The sequence below is a fragment of the Sorex fumeus genome, unplaced genomic scaffold (genome assembly GCF_029834395.1).
Source record: "Sorex fumeus unplaced genomic scaffold, SorFum_2.1 ptg000107l, whole genome shotgun sequence".
NCBI lineage: Eukaryota > Metazoa > Chordata > Mammalia > Eulipotyphla > Soricidae > Sorex > Sorex fumeus.
In genome coordinates, this window is record NW_026606164.1 from 2,353,511 (window position 1) to 2,372,714 (window position 19,204).

Consider the following 19,204-nt stretch of genomic DNA (forward strand, 5'->3'; position numbering starts at 1 on the left):
ACACATTTGACTGCAATGCACATGCACAGGACACCCCTGCACTGTGCACTCGCAATCATAGGAATGATTCCAGTGAAGGGCCAGTGCTCCAGTCAGTGGGTTCCACAGTGAGAACTGTGCATGTTTCCTGTCACCAAGCTGTTCCCTCCCATTACCCAGTGTGAGTTTCAAAAAAGAAAAGTGCGGGCACACGAGCGGGCACGTGTGGGACTTCGGAATTTGGTGGCCGAGACTGTTACCCTGGCTGGCCCACGGCAATGGATGGACTAAGGACTGGGGAACGGGATGGAGGAACAGGGCCCCAGGCTTGTTGGTAGTCAGTTTTTCTCTCCTCCCTAGCATAGTCTGATTTCTCCCTTATAGTACAATCATAGATGTAGTTTTGGTCGTAGTCCCAGTCACCATAGTTCCATCACCCTAGTTCCATCCTCGTAGACCTCTAAGTCTTCTACTTCTAGTCCTCATCTAGTCCCTCTGTTTCTACCCCTTACAGCATGTTCATATAGAAATCATGAAGGGTTGGGGTACACATAGATGGGGTTGGACATTGTCAAAACAACAAACAGGTAAAGCCACTCCTTCAGGGGAAGTTCAGGGGATTAACTCAAGGACAAAATCTCATCTGAGGGGTCAACACTCCAGATTACTAGGAGATCCACTCAAGGGCGGGATTCCATCCAGGGTGTATTGATTTATCCTTTCCTCAGCTAGTAATCCACTAAACAATCATATTAAATTTACTTCTTATAATATTTCTAGTCATTTTGTATGAACACAGTAAGAGATATATTAAGCTTAAAGGTTGTCTCTTCCTGGGGACATCTCATTATATATTCTAGACCACAATCCTCAGGAAGGTTAGTCTTCCCTAACCCCAGCAAGATTACTTTTTTGGGGTCGTGACAGAGTTTGTCCCATGACCACGTTCTTAACTTATGGTGCTTATCTTATCCCCTTTTGATGCCAGGATAGCTTACAGCTTGCCCTGGGTCCATTCAGTTCCTTCGTTGGGACCCTCCTTTTTTGGGGGGGTTAGGAAGTAAAGGTAACTGAAGCTTAAGTCAAGTAAATATGATGGATACCCAGGAGTAAATATTAGTCAGAGTCAGTTAACTCCCATGCTACAAAAGCATAGCATCAACTGTCTTCCTGTGTCTATACAAAAAGGGCATTGCTAAATAAACCATGCAAAGGATATAAAGGAAAGAGAAGGCAATATAGTATGATTAGTGCTTGATGGAATTGGGGCACTGTTGTGGGAGTAGCTCAATAAACCTAAGCTCCCTGCAGAGCAAAATCAACCCAATGTTATCCAACACCCCAGGCTCATTTGCCACTGTGTCCTAAGCACCTACTTGTGCTGGTATACAGGGGGGCTTAATTTTTGTTCAGTACACAAAGGGATTCTCTTCTTCCTGCATGTTCCATCCACTTGTAGGAAATCTGTAGTATATGTCCTGCCCATCTCAGTCCTTGTGGCCACTGCTCTCTGGGCTGGCCGAATGGTAGCAAAAGCATCCATGCTGATGTACTTTCTTTACCACCAGAACTGTCAGCCCCTTTTTCCGGAGCTCCTCTGTGTTGTGTCCATGAGCCTTTGGGTGGCGTCTACAGTAGCGCCATCTGGGCCCATGTCATTTTGAGGGTCAGTACTGAGCTAAGGTCTCTCAGTCTGAAGGGATCAGGACTCACAAAGGTGCTTTTGCCATGAGCTGTCAGTCGGGGCTATATCACCTGCACCTTGAAAGCTACCAGATTGACCTTTTGGTTATATCCACATCTCGGTTGGCATTGGCATCTCTGAGCAAGAGTGCTAGGCAGGGTGTGTGGGTCTAGCTCATAGGGCAGTTTGGGGGCCCTACAGAGCTGGTTGCTGTGGGGTCCTCTTCAGGGCCTTCTGTGAACTCCCCTCCTCATGGCATTTCCTGGGCTGTGAAACCTATTCCCCAGGTCAGGTGGGCAGTCAGCACACACACACACACACACACACACACACACACACACACACACACACACTATTGCCTTGTCCACACTGCCTGCCCACTCCTCTGCCCACCCGTTGCCCACTCACTATCCATATCACACACCCACTCACTATGTGCCTATGCACACTGCCCACTTGCCCTCTCTGTTGTCTGTGGTGCCCCCACACATTGCCCTCCCACCTTTGTTGCTTGTTTGCTGCTCACCTTGCCCACGTGGCTCTCAGTCACCATGAACCTCCAGGAAAGGCTTCCAATCCTGGACCTGCAGCGTCGTGTTTCTGCTGCCCTTCACTCAGGCTGCCCATCAAGCCCACCTTGAGCCGCTGCTTCCAGAACTTGCTGAGGTGCCTGGTGTGTTGGATATTTTACCCCAATTTTATTTTTTCACCTATAGACTCTTAGTTCCTGGGTGTGGCTCATCTTTTTTTTTTTTTTATAGACGTGTCAGAATGGGCCAAGTAAGGAAGCAGCCACTGCCTTTGTTGGGCTGCAGAGTCCCTGCTGGCATGCACTGTCTACCTTCCACTGCAGGGACAGCTTCAGGGCACACCTGTAGGCCGAGGGCTCCTTGGAGAGGTAGCTGACCCCCATCTCCAAGAGAGTGCTGTCTCTGTTAGACCTTGTGCTGGGTGCCTCTTGCTCCTAAGACATCCTAGTGGGTTGCGCCCTGAGGGTGGGCTGGACACATGCTGAGCTGGACTCAATGCCTGCCCATGCCCTTCCTGTATGGTGCTGCCCCACAAGCTCTTATGTAGGTGAACAAGCCCATGGGAGTGGGCAGGCCTGTGTGTTGTGGGTAGGCTTACATAGGGATGAGCAAGTCCATGTGCAGTAGGCAGTCCTGTGCGTGGTGGGCAGACCTGTGTGGTGGACAGGTCATTATGCATTGGGCTGGACCATGTATGGTGGGTCGGACCACATGGGGTTTGCATGCTGAGACAATCTCATCACTAAGTGCATTCATGTGCTGAGAATACAATTTACAGAGTTCTGACTTCCCTGGCACTCTGCTTCCATGGGTGGTTTTCTGTTGGCAGCACAGCAGAGTGGGAGTGCCTTGTTACCTCCTGTGGTTGTGTCCACCTCCACAGGGCCCAATGGATGCAAATGGGTGTGGGTGCAGCCTTAGGCTCTCCTTCCTTCTGAAGCTGGAGGGAGGCAGTTTTTTTTTCCTTTTTGGGTCACACCCGGCAATGCTCAGGAGCTACTCCTGGCTCTGCACTCAGAAATCAGTCCTGGTGGTGCTCAGGGGACCATATGGGATACTGGGAATCGAACCCGGGTTGGCCGTGTGCAAGGCAAATGCCCTGCCCGCTGTGCTATCACTCTAGTCCCGGGAGGCAGTTTTTGAGATGTTCTGAGCTGCCTTCTCAGTTATGCTGTCTGTCCATGGCAGCCAGGCACCCCAGTGACTACATTTTGATCATCACACAGAAGACATTTGCAATGATTCAAACATCATCCAGGAGAGAAACTAACACTGCAGTCCACAGTGTGGGTGCCTCCAGAGCAAATAATTCAACCAGGCATGGAGTCTGCACCAGGGCCAGTGAGTCCCCATACGATTTCCCTGCACAGATTGCAGATGTGTCTTGACTCCTGAAATGTCAGAACATGGCACAGGTTTGTCCTGAGCTTGGGCACAAGACTGTGCTGTGAAGGCTGGAGTTCCCCACTTCCCACATGCACTTGTCTGGTACCTGGAGTTCACAGCCACCAGTGTCTCAGTGTGTGATTCCTGGAGCTCAGATCCACTGGCCTCTCAGTGTCTGGTTCCTAGAGCTCATGTCTGCATGTAGCCCAGTGTCTGATTCCTGGTGCTCAGTGTTTGGTCCTGACACTTGGGTCACTTGGACCTCCACTACACTCTATCCCCCATGTTTGCTGCTTTGGGCTATCTCCAGTCTCCATGAACATCTGTGTCCTCTGGAGTGTGGCCCCCAAGCGGCCACCAGCTAGACCAGTGCTGCCTGTGCCTCCCCGACTGCTGCTGTGGCCTCATGGCTTCATATGTAGAGACCTCAGAATCACCCCGTGACAGGTGCCTTGTCCTGTAAACTCCACTCCCTCCGACAAAACACAAAATACAATTCACACACAGCCATGACAGAGGGTCATTTCTCCAGCCTCATTCCTGCACTTTCACACCTTCCCATGGCTCCTTGAGGCTGTCAGAAGCCCCCATTCTGCAGCTATCTGGGTGCCAGCTCTGCCTTGCCCCGGCCACCACTTCCACGTTGTGTGTCCCCATGTCTGACCACCTGCTCCTCTGACCACTACTCTCTGAATTGCACAAGACTGAGACAGTTGCACTTCCTGACCCCTGCCCTTGTGGACAACTTCCACATCTGTTTCCCAATCCCTCATCCCCAGATCCCATGTCCAGTGGCTGCTGTCATCTGACCGACCCAGTCTCCCAGTGCGGGCTACTGTCTGGCTTCAGCCCGGCCTGCAGCCGCAGGTCCCCACAGCCTTTTCCCTCCGGGGCTCCCCTGTAGGAGAAGGTGGTGGTCCCTGGGGAAGGAGAAAGTGTCCCCCTTAGGGCAGAGCAGAACGAAGGCTGAACGGGCGTGGAGTGGAAGGCAACCCTGGTTAGGACAGCTCTGACAGAGTCTGCCGCCGGTCAGCCACCGTTTAGATTTCAGACTTTTGCCTTCTGCCAACTGCAGGAAAGCTGCTCCATTAAAACTCACAGTTGTGTGATTTTATTCCGGAACGACGGTTTGAGATGAATCCGCCCTGCCAGTGGGTAACAGAGCTCTCCATCAGGCAGACATTCACTTCCCCATGGGCCAGAACGGAAATTAGCGCCAGGGGAGATACTCCAAATTAAAGCCATTAATATCCAAGATTACTGAAGACTCAGAATCTAGAAGGCCCAGTGGTGGGGCTCCTTCCGGTCTCCCCAGGTCCGTAGTGGGGCTCCTTCCGGTCTCCCCGGGCCCGTGGTGGGGCTCCTTCCGGTCTCCCCAGGCCCGTGGTGGGGCTCCTTCCGGTCTCCCAGGCCCGTGGTGGGGCTCCTTCCGGTCTTCCCAGGCCCCTGGTGGGGCTCCTTCCGGTCTCCCCAGGCCCGTGGTGGGGCTCCTTCCGGTCTCCCAGGCCCGTGGTGGGGCTCCTTCCGGTCTCCCAGGCCTTTGGTGGGGCTCCTTCCGGTCTCCCCGGGTCCGTAGTGGGGCTCCTTCCGGTCTCCCCGGCTCTTCCCAGGCCCTTGGTGGGGCTCCTTCCGGTCTCCCAGGCCCGTGGTGGGGCAACGGAGACTGCAGTCAGGCCTCCTCGGTCAGCGGTGTGGGTCACGTGGGGTCCGTTTCTTACTGTGGATCTGCCGGCAGACGTTCCTCAGGCCACACGCAGGCTCGCACTTGGCCACATCACCTCAGGCCCCTCACCCTCACCACCAGGACCCCTCACTGGAAGGCGCCACTTCCAAGCCGGAAGTCATCGCTAGCTGAACAGTTTCCACCAATGAGAAGGACCATAACGCAGCCAATGAGACACGACACCGCCCGCGCTCTTGTCCAATGAGCTCATTCAGAAAAGCCCCGCCCACCCGACAAAAGCTGCTCCCTCATTGGTTCTCTGTATTCACCTGCATGCCATGGAAGTGTTTCTCAGTGTGCTCTTTGTTCGTCTCTGTTGGCCTGTTCTTGGCAGTGCCACTCTGTCAGTAAGAGAATTGACGGCAAGTAACAAGAGATTTACTAGAGCAGGAGGAACAGCTGCCTGGGGCAGCAGGGAAAGGAAATGGTTCTACCTTCTCCAGGCTGGCGTGGTCAGGGGGAGGCCAACAGACCCCCAGTGCTGATCAGGGGTCCCAGCTGCACCCAGGAGAAAGATCCTCCCTGGAACTCTCCACGAGTGCAGTCTCTGCCTCTGTGCATAAGCCTCTCCTAGAAGATGGGATTATTGCTGATGCTGAGTCTCCTTGTGTGCACTCATTGGCCACTTATCTTTGAACGATTTCTCTTCAAGTCCTTTACATTTTTGAGTTCCGTTGTTTTATGTGGTTTAGTTGTGGGAGTGACTCATATAACCTGAAGACTCACTTTTATGGTCCAACATTCTTCGTCACTTGGAGCATGAACTATTCCCACGTGACTTCTTGGTCACCTGTGTGATGTTCTTAACCAACACCTCTGACTAAATCTGAATTCATCTTTTGAAAGGATGGAAAATTTACTTTGCTTTAGTTACAGAAGGTTAAACACGGTCCAGTGAAATCTTGTGCTTTCATGATACTCTGGCATACATCATGTGAGCTCAGAAAAAGCCTGGTGATGGAAACCTTGGCAAAACAAGAGTGCCATAAACGGCATGCTGTATCATTTAGTTGATAAATTTGGTAAATATTTGTGAGAAGGCAGGAAAAATGTGTAGTACGAGGACTCAGCGATATCCATCAAAATGGCAGCTGTTTACTGGGGAGGCTGCAAGGTCCCATTGGAACCACACTCTAAAGGGTGGTCAGAGGGGCCAGGGGCGCTGATGCTGACAGGGCCCACGGGGCTTGCTGCCTGCGAATCCCTCAAAGCACCCAGCTTGCAGCACCAGGCCCTGATCCATGGGGCACATTTGCCATGGCAGGGGGGTGAGGAGAAGGCACATTGACTGCCCTGCATGAGCACCTGCAGGGTCACGCTGTGACCTACACTTGTGAAAGTCTACACAGACTTTCACACGTTTCCCTGGGCAATGAGCAGCTCCCTGATGGGGCTCAGATTCCAACCCACATCCAGAAACTTCTCTTTCCTTTGACTCATTTAAAATCCCATCATGGAACTTATGGACCTTTCTGAAACCTCCCTGAGAGGGCAGAGGAGATGGGATAGTGCTGATGTAGAGTCAGGAGCAGAATTCTGCCTCATGGGTTCTAGAAGTTTCTGGAAGTTTCAGTGGTAAGAGTGGACTGTGGGGCATGGTATATGGCATAGTTTCTGCAGCGACCTTGAGCTCTAGATCACTCTGTTCCTGTGGTTTACTCATGTCCCTGTGATACACTCTCTGTCCCAGTGACTCTGTGTCCCCAGGGCTCACTGTGTTCCTGTGATTCACTGTGTCGCCGTGGCTCATTGTGCCCTTGTGATTGACTATTTGTCCCTGTGACTCAGTCCATGTCTTTTGGCTTACTTTGTGTCCCCATGGCTCACGTTGTCCTCCTGGCTCACTCCGTGTCCTCCTAGCTCACTCTTATCCGTCTAGCTCATTTGTGTCCCCCCCGATTCACTCTGTGTCCTTGTGTGTTATTCTGTGTCCCCTATGTCCTGTGGATCATTTTGTGTCCCTGTGACTCAAAATGTAGGCGTTATACCCATCAACTGCTCTGGCCGCCGTGTAGTCCCATCAACAACCAAGACCAGAGAGTATAAAACCCAGCTCCCGGAAGAGAATAGCGCAGAGTCTCCTGCCTCAGCACCTGGCTGTCCTCACCAGGGGCCCTTGGAGGAGGGTGGGTTGAGTTCCCCTCCCCACCCTGAGCAGAGCCGCGGCAGCTGAAGACCTCCGGTTCCAGCCACAGCCATGCTTAAGACCACTCTCCACACGTTCGGATGAGCCTCAAGCATGAAGGAACCGGCAGAGGAACCCAGGTGTGTGGGACCTGGGGTGTAGATATCCAAGCCTGCTCGGATTGGGACTGGGTCTCCTCCACCCAGAGCCCCCATCTTCCAGGATGTAGGCGTTACACCCACCAACTGCCCCCAGCGTTGTGTAATCCCATCAACGGCCAAAACCCAGAGACTATAAAACCCAGCTCCCAGAAGTGCATGGCCTCATTTGCGGCCGCGCGACATCTTATTATCCAGTTCTTACTCTGGAGAACCTGGCAGGCTACCGAAAGTATCCTGCCCACACGGCAGAGTCTGGCAAACTCCCTGTGGTGTATTCAATATGTCAAAAACCAGTAACAATGATGGGTCTCATTCCCCTGACCCTGAAAGAGCCTCAAATGTCGTACTTTCTAAAATCTAAGGGCTAGGATGAAGGAGATATTGCTGGTGCCTGCTTGAGGCAATCGATGAACAACAGGATGACAGTGATACAGTGACTCACTTTGTCCCTGTTCTGATTTTACACTGTCCACAAGAACCCAGAGCTGCTTGGTACATCCTTCAGTATGGGGTCAGTCAGAAGTAGGTGGGGGCTGGAGCGATAGCACAGCGGGTAGGGTGTTTGCCTTGCATGTGGCCAACCCAGGTTCGATTCCCAGCATCCTATATGGTCCCCTGAGCATCGCCAGGAGTAATTCCTGAGTGCATGAGCCAGGAGTAACCCCTGTGCAATGCCAGGTGTGACCCAAAAAAGAAAAAAAAAGTGGGTGGTCCCAGAGCATGGGGGCAGGCGTGGATAGAGAGCACCATCTTCCTGCTGACACGGGTCAGGGCTGTGGTAGTTGGGTCTCACCTGCTGGCCTCCGAGACACAGCCCCAAGCTGACACAGGCATCTGCCTATGCTGTTTCTGGCTGAGGCTGGACAGATGCCCCCTGCCGTCCCATGCACCTCACCTCCAGAGACTCAGGGCACATGCTGCCCTGGGCATTTCTGAGGGCGACTCCTTGAGCCTGCCTCCCTCCTTCAGCTCCACTGAGTGGGTGGCAGAAGCAGCTGGGAGGCCTCCCCGCATTGCTGAAAGGCCATATCCGCGTAGTAAAGGCTGGATGGACAGAGAGAGCTCTGGCAGGCAGTCGTGTGCAAAACTGTCCTTGAGCCTGCTCCCACTTCACTGCTTAACCCTCATGGTCGCACCAACAGCTTCATGGAAGCAATTCTGCACCGCATGTCACTGCTAAAGAATTCTGGACCTTCATACTGCTGAGGCAAGAATTGCTTTTTGGCTTTGTTTTAGACTATTTCCATCTTAGAATGAGGGACCATTCACCAAGGCACCGATGGGTCTGGGGTGCAGGCTCCTGGGACGAGCTGTTGTGTGCCACAGATGGGCTGGGAAAGGCAGTGTCCTGCGCAGCCCCGGCCACAGGCCTGGGTGATAGGGCGCCACTTCCTGCCCATGCTGCTCCTCCAGGGGAGATCCAGCAAAGTTCCCTAACACCTGGGGCTCCCCATGATGTGCAGGGGGCCAGCTGGCATGCAGAAGGCAAGACCCCAGGAGGACAGGCAGCTGCGAGAGGGTGGAGAGTGTTCCCAGACACATACTCAATCCCTGGACTATGCATGGAGGCACCTCCCCCCTGCGTCCCTCGAGCCCAGTCCTCCCAAGGCTCAATCCTCCCAGGGCACATTCTTCCCTGACCCCAGTCCCCCCGGACCTAAGCCTGACCCCAGTCGTTCTGGGCCCAGTACTCCCTGGATCCAAGTCTCCCTGGCTCGGTCCCTGCCAAGCCCAGTCCTCCTGGACCCTACATGGCCGAGCCTCTTAGGGCTTTCTGGGTCATCGTCCTCACTGACCCCAGGGCTGACCCTACCAGAAAGTGCCCACTGATCCCCGGACTGGCCCCTGTAGATGGCTGTCCTGCCCCATGGGTTTAGATCCAGGACGGGGCTGGGGACTCAGAGGCAGACACCTAAGACAGTGGGGAGTGGAAGGACAACACGGAGAAGCAGGAGAGGCCGAGAGGGAGGGAACCCATGGGGGGGAGTGGTCACAGGGCAGATGGTGGGGGCCCGTGAAGAGGCCCTGGGGGAGTGGTGGGCAGGGGCTGGTGCTGACAGGAGAAGGCCTAAGCCTGCTCTGGTTTGTAGGGAAGGTGGGTCTGACTTGGACATGGAGTGGCCCGGAGCAGGGCGGGGTCTCCTCAGAGCAGCACCAAGGATTATGAGGACTGTCTCCTGGCTGCCCCGCAGGCAGACGGGCACCACAGACGCAGCCACGGTGCTGCAGGGGCCATGGAGTGGCCACAGCCCCCCTGGGACGCAGTCCTGGCTCCATGTTGGCCACAGCCGTGTGGCCCCCGGGGACCCCCAGACTCCTGGCCAGGCTGCAGAGGCCGCCGTACCCTTCACTGAGCCCTTCTCAGTGGCACTGACCTCCTGGTGTCTCACACAGCGGGCCCGCCCTGAGGCCTGGCTGGCCCCACTCCAGAGTGAGGGAGCGTTCAGGAGAGAGTGCAGACCCCACTTCCTGCACAGCACCTGTGAGCAGAGCACAGCAGCCGGCCCACCTGGTCCAGTCCTGGGACATGTCCCCGGCTGGAGCCATCCAGGCGCTACTCGTCCTGGTGTGCAGGAAACAACATGGGTTCCCAGGAACTGTTAATACAGCTGTCGACCAGTCATCGTGGAAATTAAATTACAAGAACTTAAAATGATCACACAAAGAAATTGTAGGACATGAGTGCTGTAAATAATGCAATCATAAACATAGATACAGTCTGTTTAAAACAAAAGTAAGAGCTAGCTGAAACCCGGCTTGGCCACATCACCTTTCTCTGTTCTCTGGGGGTGGTGATGGGGGGTGTCAGGCATGGAAACTGCCAAACACCACAGATGGGGCGTGCCCTGGGAGGGACCTCGAAGCACACTGCACTCCGCAGGCTGCAGCAGGCTCTGCTCTGCTGGTCGCGGGGGGCAATGGAGGACGCTGGTCTTACCGCAAGGGCGAGGAGCTGGAGCTTCATGCCAGGTGCTGGGCGACTCTGTGGGGCTGAACCCCCTGAGCTTGGCACAGAGACCCCCACACCTGCACAGGAGAGTTCCCGGTCTGCAGCCCCCAGCAGGGCCCGCCATGGGGTGCTGGACTTCAGGCACTGTGCTTCGGACCCACTCACTCCCACCCCCGCCCGTCTCTTCTCTGCAGCTCACGTGTGGCCACTCCTCAGCACAGATTTGAGTCTGGGAACACAGCACAAGACCAACCCTGTCGGGGGATGGCAGGGAGCGCATGGCTGCCTGGGCGGCAGGGGTGTGGGGTCACGGTGTCCCGCTCTCTGTACTAGGAGCAGGCTGCTTTGTGTGGGGACCACAGCCATTGCCACTGATTTTATTGCCTACAGTTCTGTAGACAACAGAGTTATATAGACTATGGACTTCTGAGTATTGATGGGCAATGCTACTGTTGCTGAGTAACAGCAAAGGTAGCTGTCACTACTGTTGCAATAGCAGCTGCTGCAATAGCAGGGTCAGGCTGGCAGGTGTGATTGGTGAATCTCACTAACAGTGAGGCACTGTCCTCCCAGGGTAAACACTTAGAGGCTGTGTGGCACGCTAGCACAAATGTCCTTGAAAAGTCAATGAAGGCAACACAGTTCTATGCTCTGGTTTTGCCTTATGCATGAAATAAGATGCAAGTATCGCAGATGTGCCCGCCAGACTGCCACGCAGATCATTAGATGGGGTTTGGCAAAACCAACCAGAGCCTCAGAGACCACAGCTGGCTGCAGAATGTTGGGCCACTGTGCTCCCTGTGTCAGGGTCACTGTTCTCTGCCCCAACTCCTGGCCCTGGGCTTCTCTCCCTCTGACCTGGACACACAGCAGGTCATTGCAGGACAGTGAAATCGCCCAGGGACAGTCCCGCCTGCTCCTGCCACATCCTCATTTACAAGGGAATCACAGCTGTGAAAGTGGGGACCTGGACAGAGAGGGGAGGGAGAGCCCTACCCAGGGCTCTGGGGCAGGATGGCACCCACGGCCCTCTCTGCTACCCACCCCCAGACCCATGACCTGCCCCAAGTCCCAGGATGGGAGCAGGATTGGCATGGCTCAGGGGTGTGCGATCCATGTTTATAGTTTGTACAACAGCTTCCATCCAGGAGGGGTCGGCAGTGCTCGTCTCCCCTCCGCTCCTCTGGGGAAGCCTGAGGAGGACAGGGCAGGCTGATGGGCCTCAGGGGAGGCCCAGGTGGGCTGCCTATGCCCCCTTACTCCCACCTGCTCCCTCGTCCACCTCAGCTGGGGGTTGTGCCCGACCTCGGGAGTGACGCCTAAGGGCTGCTTGATTGTGGCCTGGAGCCTCCTGTCCCCACGGGGCACTCAGCAGTGCTGATGCGGGACTCTCACGGGGCACTAGATGACTGAGGTCTCCGTCTGCAGGAAGGAGAAGGCGCGGGAGCCCCGGGGGCACTGCAGGGCACCCTCGGAGCCATTCCGGGAGACAGACGAGCTGTGGAGCGTGTAGTCCCGGGCTGATGGCCGCCCCGGCCACAGGCTGTGCCACTTCCTCCTGAGCTCACTCTGCACCTGCAGGGACATGGGCATCAGCCCCAAGGACGCAAGCCCTGAAAACCCAGGGCAGGAAGGAGCACACACTCGGCCTTCTAGGGAAGGAGCGGGAGGAGCAGAACCTGCGGGACTCTCCCCGGCCCAGAACAAGGTTCTGAGGACAGGGCCAAGGCCTTGGGCTGTGCAGAGCTGCAGTGGCCACGGACAGCTGCAGGGCCAAGCAGGCTGGGCTCAAGGCAGAGCTGCCTCCCCCTGGGTTTCCTCACCCACCTGGGGACCACAGGCCATGGCTGGTTGGGATCAGGAAGCGAAGCACAGGGGCACCTCAGGGGGATGGACAGCAAGGGCTGTGCGGGCGGGGACGGTACAGGAGGGAGGCTGGGGCGAGCACGTACCTCGCTGTTGAGGAAGCAGTAAAGAACAGCCACCACCAGGCCCTGTGGGCAGAGAGAGATAGAGCCCCAGGTGGCGCCCAGGGTGGGCAGCACCCCAGGGCAGGTGGCACCCAGAGCCATGGCCCCAGGGCAGACTGAGCCCAGAGGCATGGCCCCAGGGCAGAGGCAGACCCAGGTCAGCAGCACCCCAGGGCAGACCCCAGGGTGGGCAGCACCCAGAGCCATGGCCCCAGGGCAGACGGTGCCCAGGGGTCATGGCCCCAGGGCAGAGGCTGACCCCCAGGTCAGCAGCACCCCAGGGCAGACCCCAGCGCCCAGAGCCATGGTCCCTCCCCCACACACCTGGAAGGAGCCGAGGCCAAGCTCAAAGAGAATCTGGTACTCAGAGGAGATGCCGACGGGAAATGCAAACACCATGTAGTGGACGCCAAACAGCGGGATGAGCAGCAGTGTGGACTTGGCCAGTCTCCTGCGCCAGAAACGGGCAGCTCAGTGGGACCCCCCCAACCCCGCCTGTGAGTCCCCCCAACAACATGGCCTGGGGCTTCCCTGCCCACAGTCCAGGAGTGTGGGGTGTGGATAGTGCCTCGAAGGACCTTCCAGGGTCCATACTCCATGCCTAAAGGCCCCAAATCAGGACAGAGACACTTCTCTGTTCTTAAAGAATGATTTCCCCAGTCAGAAAGCAGAACCTCTGCGAGTGATGGTCTTGCTGGAGATGAAGTCAGAGTCAGTCCCCAGCTGTCTGCGTTGCTCGTTGGGACCAGCGCCACAGCTGGACGTGGCCTGGGCATGTGCACTGTGCAGGTGGCAAACGCCTGTGGCCCCCTCAGGAGCCCCACGAGAAGTTCCAGTTGGGACTAGTTGCTGTGCTGAGGGCCACTTGACCTCGCACCAGCTGGGTCCAGCCTCCGCAGGTGGAGCCCATGGTGTCTCCGTGACCCCAGCACGTGGCTGTGCCAAGCCGACAGGTCTGCGATCACTGGAGCAAGCCCCTAAATCAGCTTCAGGGCCCCGGAAACTGCGTGCATGCAGGAGACAGCATCCACTGCTCCTTCCTGACGCTAGTGCCGCAGAGTGGCGAGCCCGCTTGCTGAGGCACAGGACAGAGCCTGGGGCCCACCAGTGCATCTGGCCAGAGCCTGCAGGAGGCTCAGTGCCCACTTGCAGGCAGCCAGAAGCTCCCTGAGCCTTGGTCAGCGAGAGGTCACTCGTGATCCACACAGCTGGCCAGGTCCTTGCACTGCCTGGGACACTGCCCACCGCATCAGGGCCAGAGAGGGCTCCTCTCAGCAGAGAGCTGGTCTCCATGAGGGTCGGCAGTGGGCTCCTGGGGAGGGGAGTCCATACTATCTCTTTTGGGGGGGGGTTTGAGACACACCTGGTATTGTTCAGAGGCTACTCCTGACTCTGCGCTCAGGAGTCAAACCAGCTGTGCTCAGAGGACCTGCCTCCCCGCTGCAAAGCCTGTTCTCAGCCCCTGAGCTGCAGGTGGGCAGAGCATGGGCACAGCCTAGCTCACCCTGGCAAGAAGCTCTGTCCTGGGTCTCTCACCAAGCAGCCCTGTGGCTGGAGCAGGTGGAGGTCTTTCCCTGTCTCAGATGAGCTGAGCTCAGGATAGGCTCTGGGGCTGCCACATGTCTGGGGGCATGAGAGGGCAAACCAGCCTGACTGGGAGGATGCCAAGCAGCTTTCGTGCTGACAGAATGTCAGGGACAAGCATCGTCCTCCGCTCTACAGGTGAGGAAACTGGGGTACAGAGCTGGGTCGGGTGCACGACCGCCCCTGCACATGTCACCAGAGGGGCTGCCAGCACCCCTCCCCCCCCGGTCCTGCTCGAAGCAACCAACCTGGGCACTAGCAGTCACCTCTAAACCCAGGACTCATGGTGGCTGAGCACTCACCATAAACCAGCTTCTCACTGGTCAGCACTAAGCCTGCTCTGACCAGTCCTGGAGGGGCTTCTCAGAGCCCCGAGTCTGCTCACATGGGAGATGGTGGATGGGGCTCTCCTGCCAGAGGAGGGAGAACTGCAGGGTTCTCAGGGCGATGAAGCCAGACCAGGAGGCACTGTCCAGGATGGGGAGGCCAGTACCCACACTCCTGCACCCACACACCTGCACACACACACCTGCACCTATGCACCAGTAACCACATACTGCACCCACACCTGTGCCCACACGCCTGCGCCCACACATCTACATCTATGCACCTGCAACCACACACCTGCACCCATACACCTGCACACACACACCTGCATGCACACACTTGCACCCATGCATCTGCATCCATGTACCAGCAACTACACACTTGCAACACACACCTGTGCCCACACACCTGCATGTACACACCTGCATCCATGTACCAGCAACCACGTACCTGTACCCACACACCTGTACCCACACACCAGCCCTCACACACCTGCACCCACATACCTGCGCTCCACACACCAGCACCCTCACATCTGAACACACACACCAGCAACAACACACCTGCACCCACACACCTGCATCCATGCATCATCAACCACAGACCTGCACCCTCACATCCCACACACCTGCATCATATACTGCACACGCCCACACACCTGCATGGATGCACCTATGCCCACACACTTGCACGCACACACCTGCACTCACACATCTGCTTCCATGCAACTGCATCTGTGCACTGTACCACACACCTGCACCCGGGGAGGTCAGGGCCCTTGCTGGTAATGTATACGCACTTGTACTGTGACTCATCGTTGTGTCCCACATCTGGGGACGTCAGCTTCTGCAGTAAAATTCTTACAATACTGATGAAAAGGCCAAAATTGACCTGCAAAAGAGAGACATCAGTGACCCTCTGCAGTGGAGATGGCTGTGGCGCGGGGGGGCACGACTACAGGCGCCCCTGGGTGCAGCCTGCCTCCCCAAGCCTTAGGCCACAGCACTTTGAGTCAATGATCAGCCCCCATCTGATCATTTTCCGGGAGGCCCCTCCCCACCAGAACTTGGGGTGCAGAATGCAGGTCTCCCAGACTCTTCTCCAAGGACCAACCAGCAGAGCACCCCACGGACAGCTCATTTCCAACAAAAGTTACTCACGATGATAGAAATCAGAATTGGGGTCCGGATGACCCACCAGGGGAGGCTGTGCTCATTGGTGTCCCAGCATCTGTGGAAGAAAGGACCAGATGTGCAGGGCACAGACACACACGTCCCCCTTCCCGCACGCAGAGGACACACGCGCGTGCGTGCACACACATACAGTCACACACATAACCACACACTCCATTCCAACCTGCAAGGCACACACATGCACACATACAGTTGCATTCATACACACTCTCACACCTTCCTGCACAGGATACACACAGTCACACACACACACACACACACACACACACACACACACCCTTTCCTGCCCACAGGGTATACACACAGTCAGTCACTACACGTACACCTTCTGCCCACAGGGTGCACACACACAGTCACACACACACACACACACACCCCTTCCTGCTCAACAGCTGCCATACAGCCATTGATTCCCTCCTGACCCTCCCCCCTGACCTCCCCCCGGCCCTCCCTCCTGACCCCCCGGCTGGTGTCCGCATCCTTCTGTCCTCCCGTGTCCCCAGTCCGTCCCTTCCGCATGGCTTGTTGTCCTGTGTCTTGGCAAGGGACTAGTTTTGTTTTTACAGCCTGAGTGTGTGAACTGAGCCTAGAAACCAAGTCGCCCAGGGCTGGGGGCCAGCGAGGGTCCTTTTCCGAGTCCCTCCCTGGGCTGACACGCCTGCCCCTCGAGGCAGGGCCCTCTCCTGCTCCTGCTCCCTTTCTCTCCTCAAGGCTCATCCTGTCTCAGGGTCTGTGAGCCACGCGCCTCCTCACGTGCCTTCAGGGACTCTGCCAGGAGCTGGGATCCCAGCACCCACAGGCCAGTGTGCCCCAGCCGCCTCCCCCCCCCCCCCCCCCCGCCCCTTGCAGCCACCCAGCCTCCTGGACAGCTCCGCAGTAGGATGGGGGTCTGCAGCTCCCGGGTCCTCCTCTGACGCCTCCTCACCCGGTGTCCTCCAGAAGGATCCTGGCCGCCGTCCACGCCGTGATGCAGACGGTGGGAATGCCTGCAGAGACTTGGGTCAACTGTGCCCTGAGAGCCCACAGGACGTGCATGGGCCCTTCCTCCTGGGGCCTTCCAGCTGGCCCTCGTCAGGCTGGGCCTCGGGGGCAGGTGCGGGGAGGACCCGCCCTCTCTCAGGTCCCTGCACACGTGGATGTGACTCTTTCCACTCAGGTCTTCCCGCCTGTTGCCGGACACCTTCTCCCCACCTCTCTGGCCTTCCCACGTGGGCCCTTGGGGCCGGAGAGGGGACCCTCTGTGGCAGGAAGGGTGCAGGGCTGGGGTTCAGAGATGTCTTCCCCCGCCCCCCCCGGTCTGTGGACGGTGCCTGCTTGGAGACTGAGTGTGGGTGGGAAGCAGTGGCCCTGAGCCGTGGCTCCAGGGTTAGGGGACTGGAAGCGCTCTCCCTGCCGTGGCTATGCGCACTTCCTAGGGCCCAGTCTGTACAGCTGAGAAGGGACCCTGTTGGACACAGGGGCCGGGGTGTGTGGGTGCTGCTGTGCCCTGGGGTGTGCTTACCCCATCCTATGAGGAGGTAGGCCAGGAAGCACCTGCTGGGGGCGAAGATGGCCACGAGCAGCGTGTGCAGGTACAGCCCCTCCACAAGCAGCCAGCAGAAGTTGGCCAGGATGCAGTACTGGAAGAACACCAGGCTGAGCTTGCACCCCACCTGCAACGTACACAGCGAGAGCCTGGCGCCGGGTGCAGACCCACCAGCTGCTGCCCAGAGGGTGCCGGATGGTGCCCGGAGCTGCCCCCAACTGGGCAGGACCGAGCCACTGCAGCAGGAGCCTGAGCTCCCAGAGAAGTGCTTGGCTACTGAGAGCTTGGGGAGGGCGTGGCCCACACGTGGGGCTCAGGTGCCTGACCCACGGGGTGGGGTGCAGACAGGCTCCAGGTGTTAGCACAGTCCTGGCTGCTCGAAGCGCCACTCAGGGGCCAGTTAGCCCAGCGGCAGGTGGACCTGAGCCACAAGGCAGCAGACGCCCAGACTCTCCGAGGCGGCTCATCCTAGTCTGTGCAGCCCTGAGTCAGAGGGTGGACCAGACAGACTCTGGCCTGAAGGAGGCCTTCGGGGCAGAGCATCCTGGGAACACTGCCAGCCAGATGTAGGAGAGGACTCGAGTGCGGGCCCGGGAACCCACGGCCAGGGAGAGGCAGAGGGCCAGTAGGCTCAGTGCAGGGAACCTCCTGAGGCGCTGGGCTGGCCGTGGGACACGGGGGCCCAGTGTGGGGGCCTTGGGCGCTGAGGCGCGGGGCCCCGGCCTGCAGATGGTTCCTGTCTGTCTGTCTCTCGGGGGGCCCCCATACCGCAGTGTGGGCCCTGGGCAGCCCCTCTCAGACTGAGGGGCCCGGGGAACAGACCACGGGTCCACGGAGGTCCACAGCTCCCGCCTCACCCAGGACGCCGGCTGGTCGGGACACTGCCCGGTGCCCGAGCGGGAGTAGAGCACGTCGTCCTTGAGCAGCACCGAGATGGCACGCAGGATGAAGGACAGGAAGAGGTTGAGGTGGATGGAGTTGCGGGTGCAGTGCAGCCTCCTGTGGGCAGGAAGACAGAGAGGCCAGGCTCGCACCCTGGGCGCTGCACCGCCTCGCTCTAGTCTCGAACCCCTGTCCCTTGAGCACATTTAGGAGATTACCACTTTTGCATGCTGGCATCTAAATGTCTGCCCGTGGCTGGTCCTAGAAAAGTCTTCAGGATTAAGGCATGAGAGTGAGGCCCTGCGCGGGTGAGGGTCTGGTAAGGTTCTGCGCTCCCCTGGCGGCCAATCAGTGGCCTGCGCCGGATCTTGACTTTGTGGCTATCTGGGCTCTCTAAGAAGTGCCCAGAACATCTTATTTATAACTCTTTAAAAGCACTTAAATTCTGCTTTTTAATTGCTCAGAGTCATGGGGGTCAAGTGCTCCCACACGGCTGCTCCTCTGAGATCATGGAACACTGTCTGCGGGGAGAAGAGAGTCTTTCAGAGTGCTGCCAGTGCGGCCCCCAGGGGCTCCGGTGAGGCCCACACAGGCAGCAACATCGAGACAGCAGGGCCCTGGGGGCCAGGGGTTCTCTGCTTGAAAGCAGCAGGAAGTGGAGGCTGGAGGGAGGGTCTGAGGAATCGCCCACTGGCCGCCTTAGTCACTCTGTGACCCTTGTGGCCCAGAAACTGTGACTAGAACGTCAGTGTCAGCAGCTAAAACAGATAAAATCCACAGGTACCTTCCAGGTAATGCATGAGGAGCATTTGTGGAGGAAAGTGACGCAGAGGAGTCCCCTCACCAGGGCAGCAATAGGCCAGTTTGTATATTTAAAATTTCCAACGTGTTTATAGCAGGAGTAGAAGTTTAGAAAGGAACCAGCAGTGACTAAGAAAGTTGAATGCTGGCAGAACTTTTATCAAGCTCATGCTCTGAGTGACAAAGACGCAAAGATGATGGGTCTGCAGGAGTCTCCACTCTCATTGAAGCCCCTGGTATGATGAGCTGGGGACAATGACAGCCTCTCTCCCCCTCAACCCCACCACTGGCTCAAGGCTCTGCCCTTCTGGCTAGAAAAAGCCGACTCCTCTTGGGAGCAGGACACTCTCCAGTCTCTGCCTTTCATCACCTGAAACGCCAATA

General features: G+C 57.1%; 1 protein-coding gene across 1 annotated transcript in view; it reads right to left on the reverse strand.

Annotated features, from left to right (window-relative positions):
• Window positions 1-11,936: 11,936 nt before the first annotated feature.
• VIPR2 (vasoactive intestinal peptide receptor 2) overlaps window positions 11,937-19,204 on the reverse strand; it is a 59,551-nt gene continuing 52,283 nt past the window's right edge. Inside the window, exons 6-13 of the mRNA XM_056134827.1 lie at window positions 17,995-18,136; window positions 17,114-17,264; window positions 16,538-16,598; window positions 15,580-15,649; window positions 15,219-15,310; window positions 12,833-12,959; window positions 12,491-12,532; window positions 11,937-12,113 (exon numbers count right to left, since the gene is read on the reverse strand). Of these exons, the coding sequence (XP_055990802.1) occupies window positions 11,940-12,113; window positions 12,491-12,532; window positions 12,833-12,959; window positions 15,219-15,310; window positions 15,580-15,649; window positions 16,538-16,598; window positions 17,114-17,264; window positions 17,995-18,136 (859 nt within the window). The 3' untranslated portion in view covers window positions 11,937-11,939. The remainder of the gene's footprint in view (window positions 12,114-12,490; window positions 12,533-12,832; window positions 12,960-15,218; window positions 15,311-15,579; window positions 15,650-16,537; window positions 16,599-17,113; window positions 17,265-17,994; window positions 18,137-19,204) is intronic.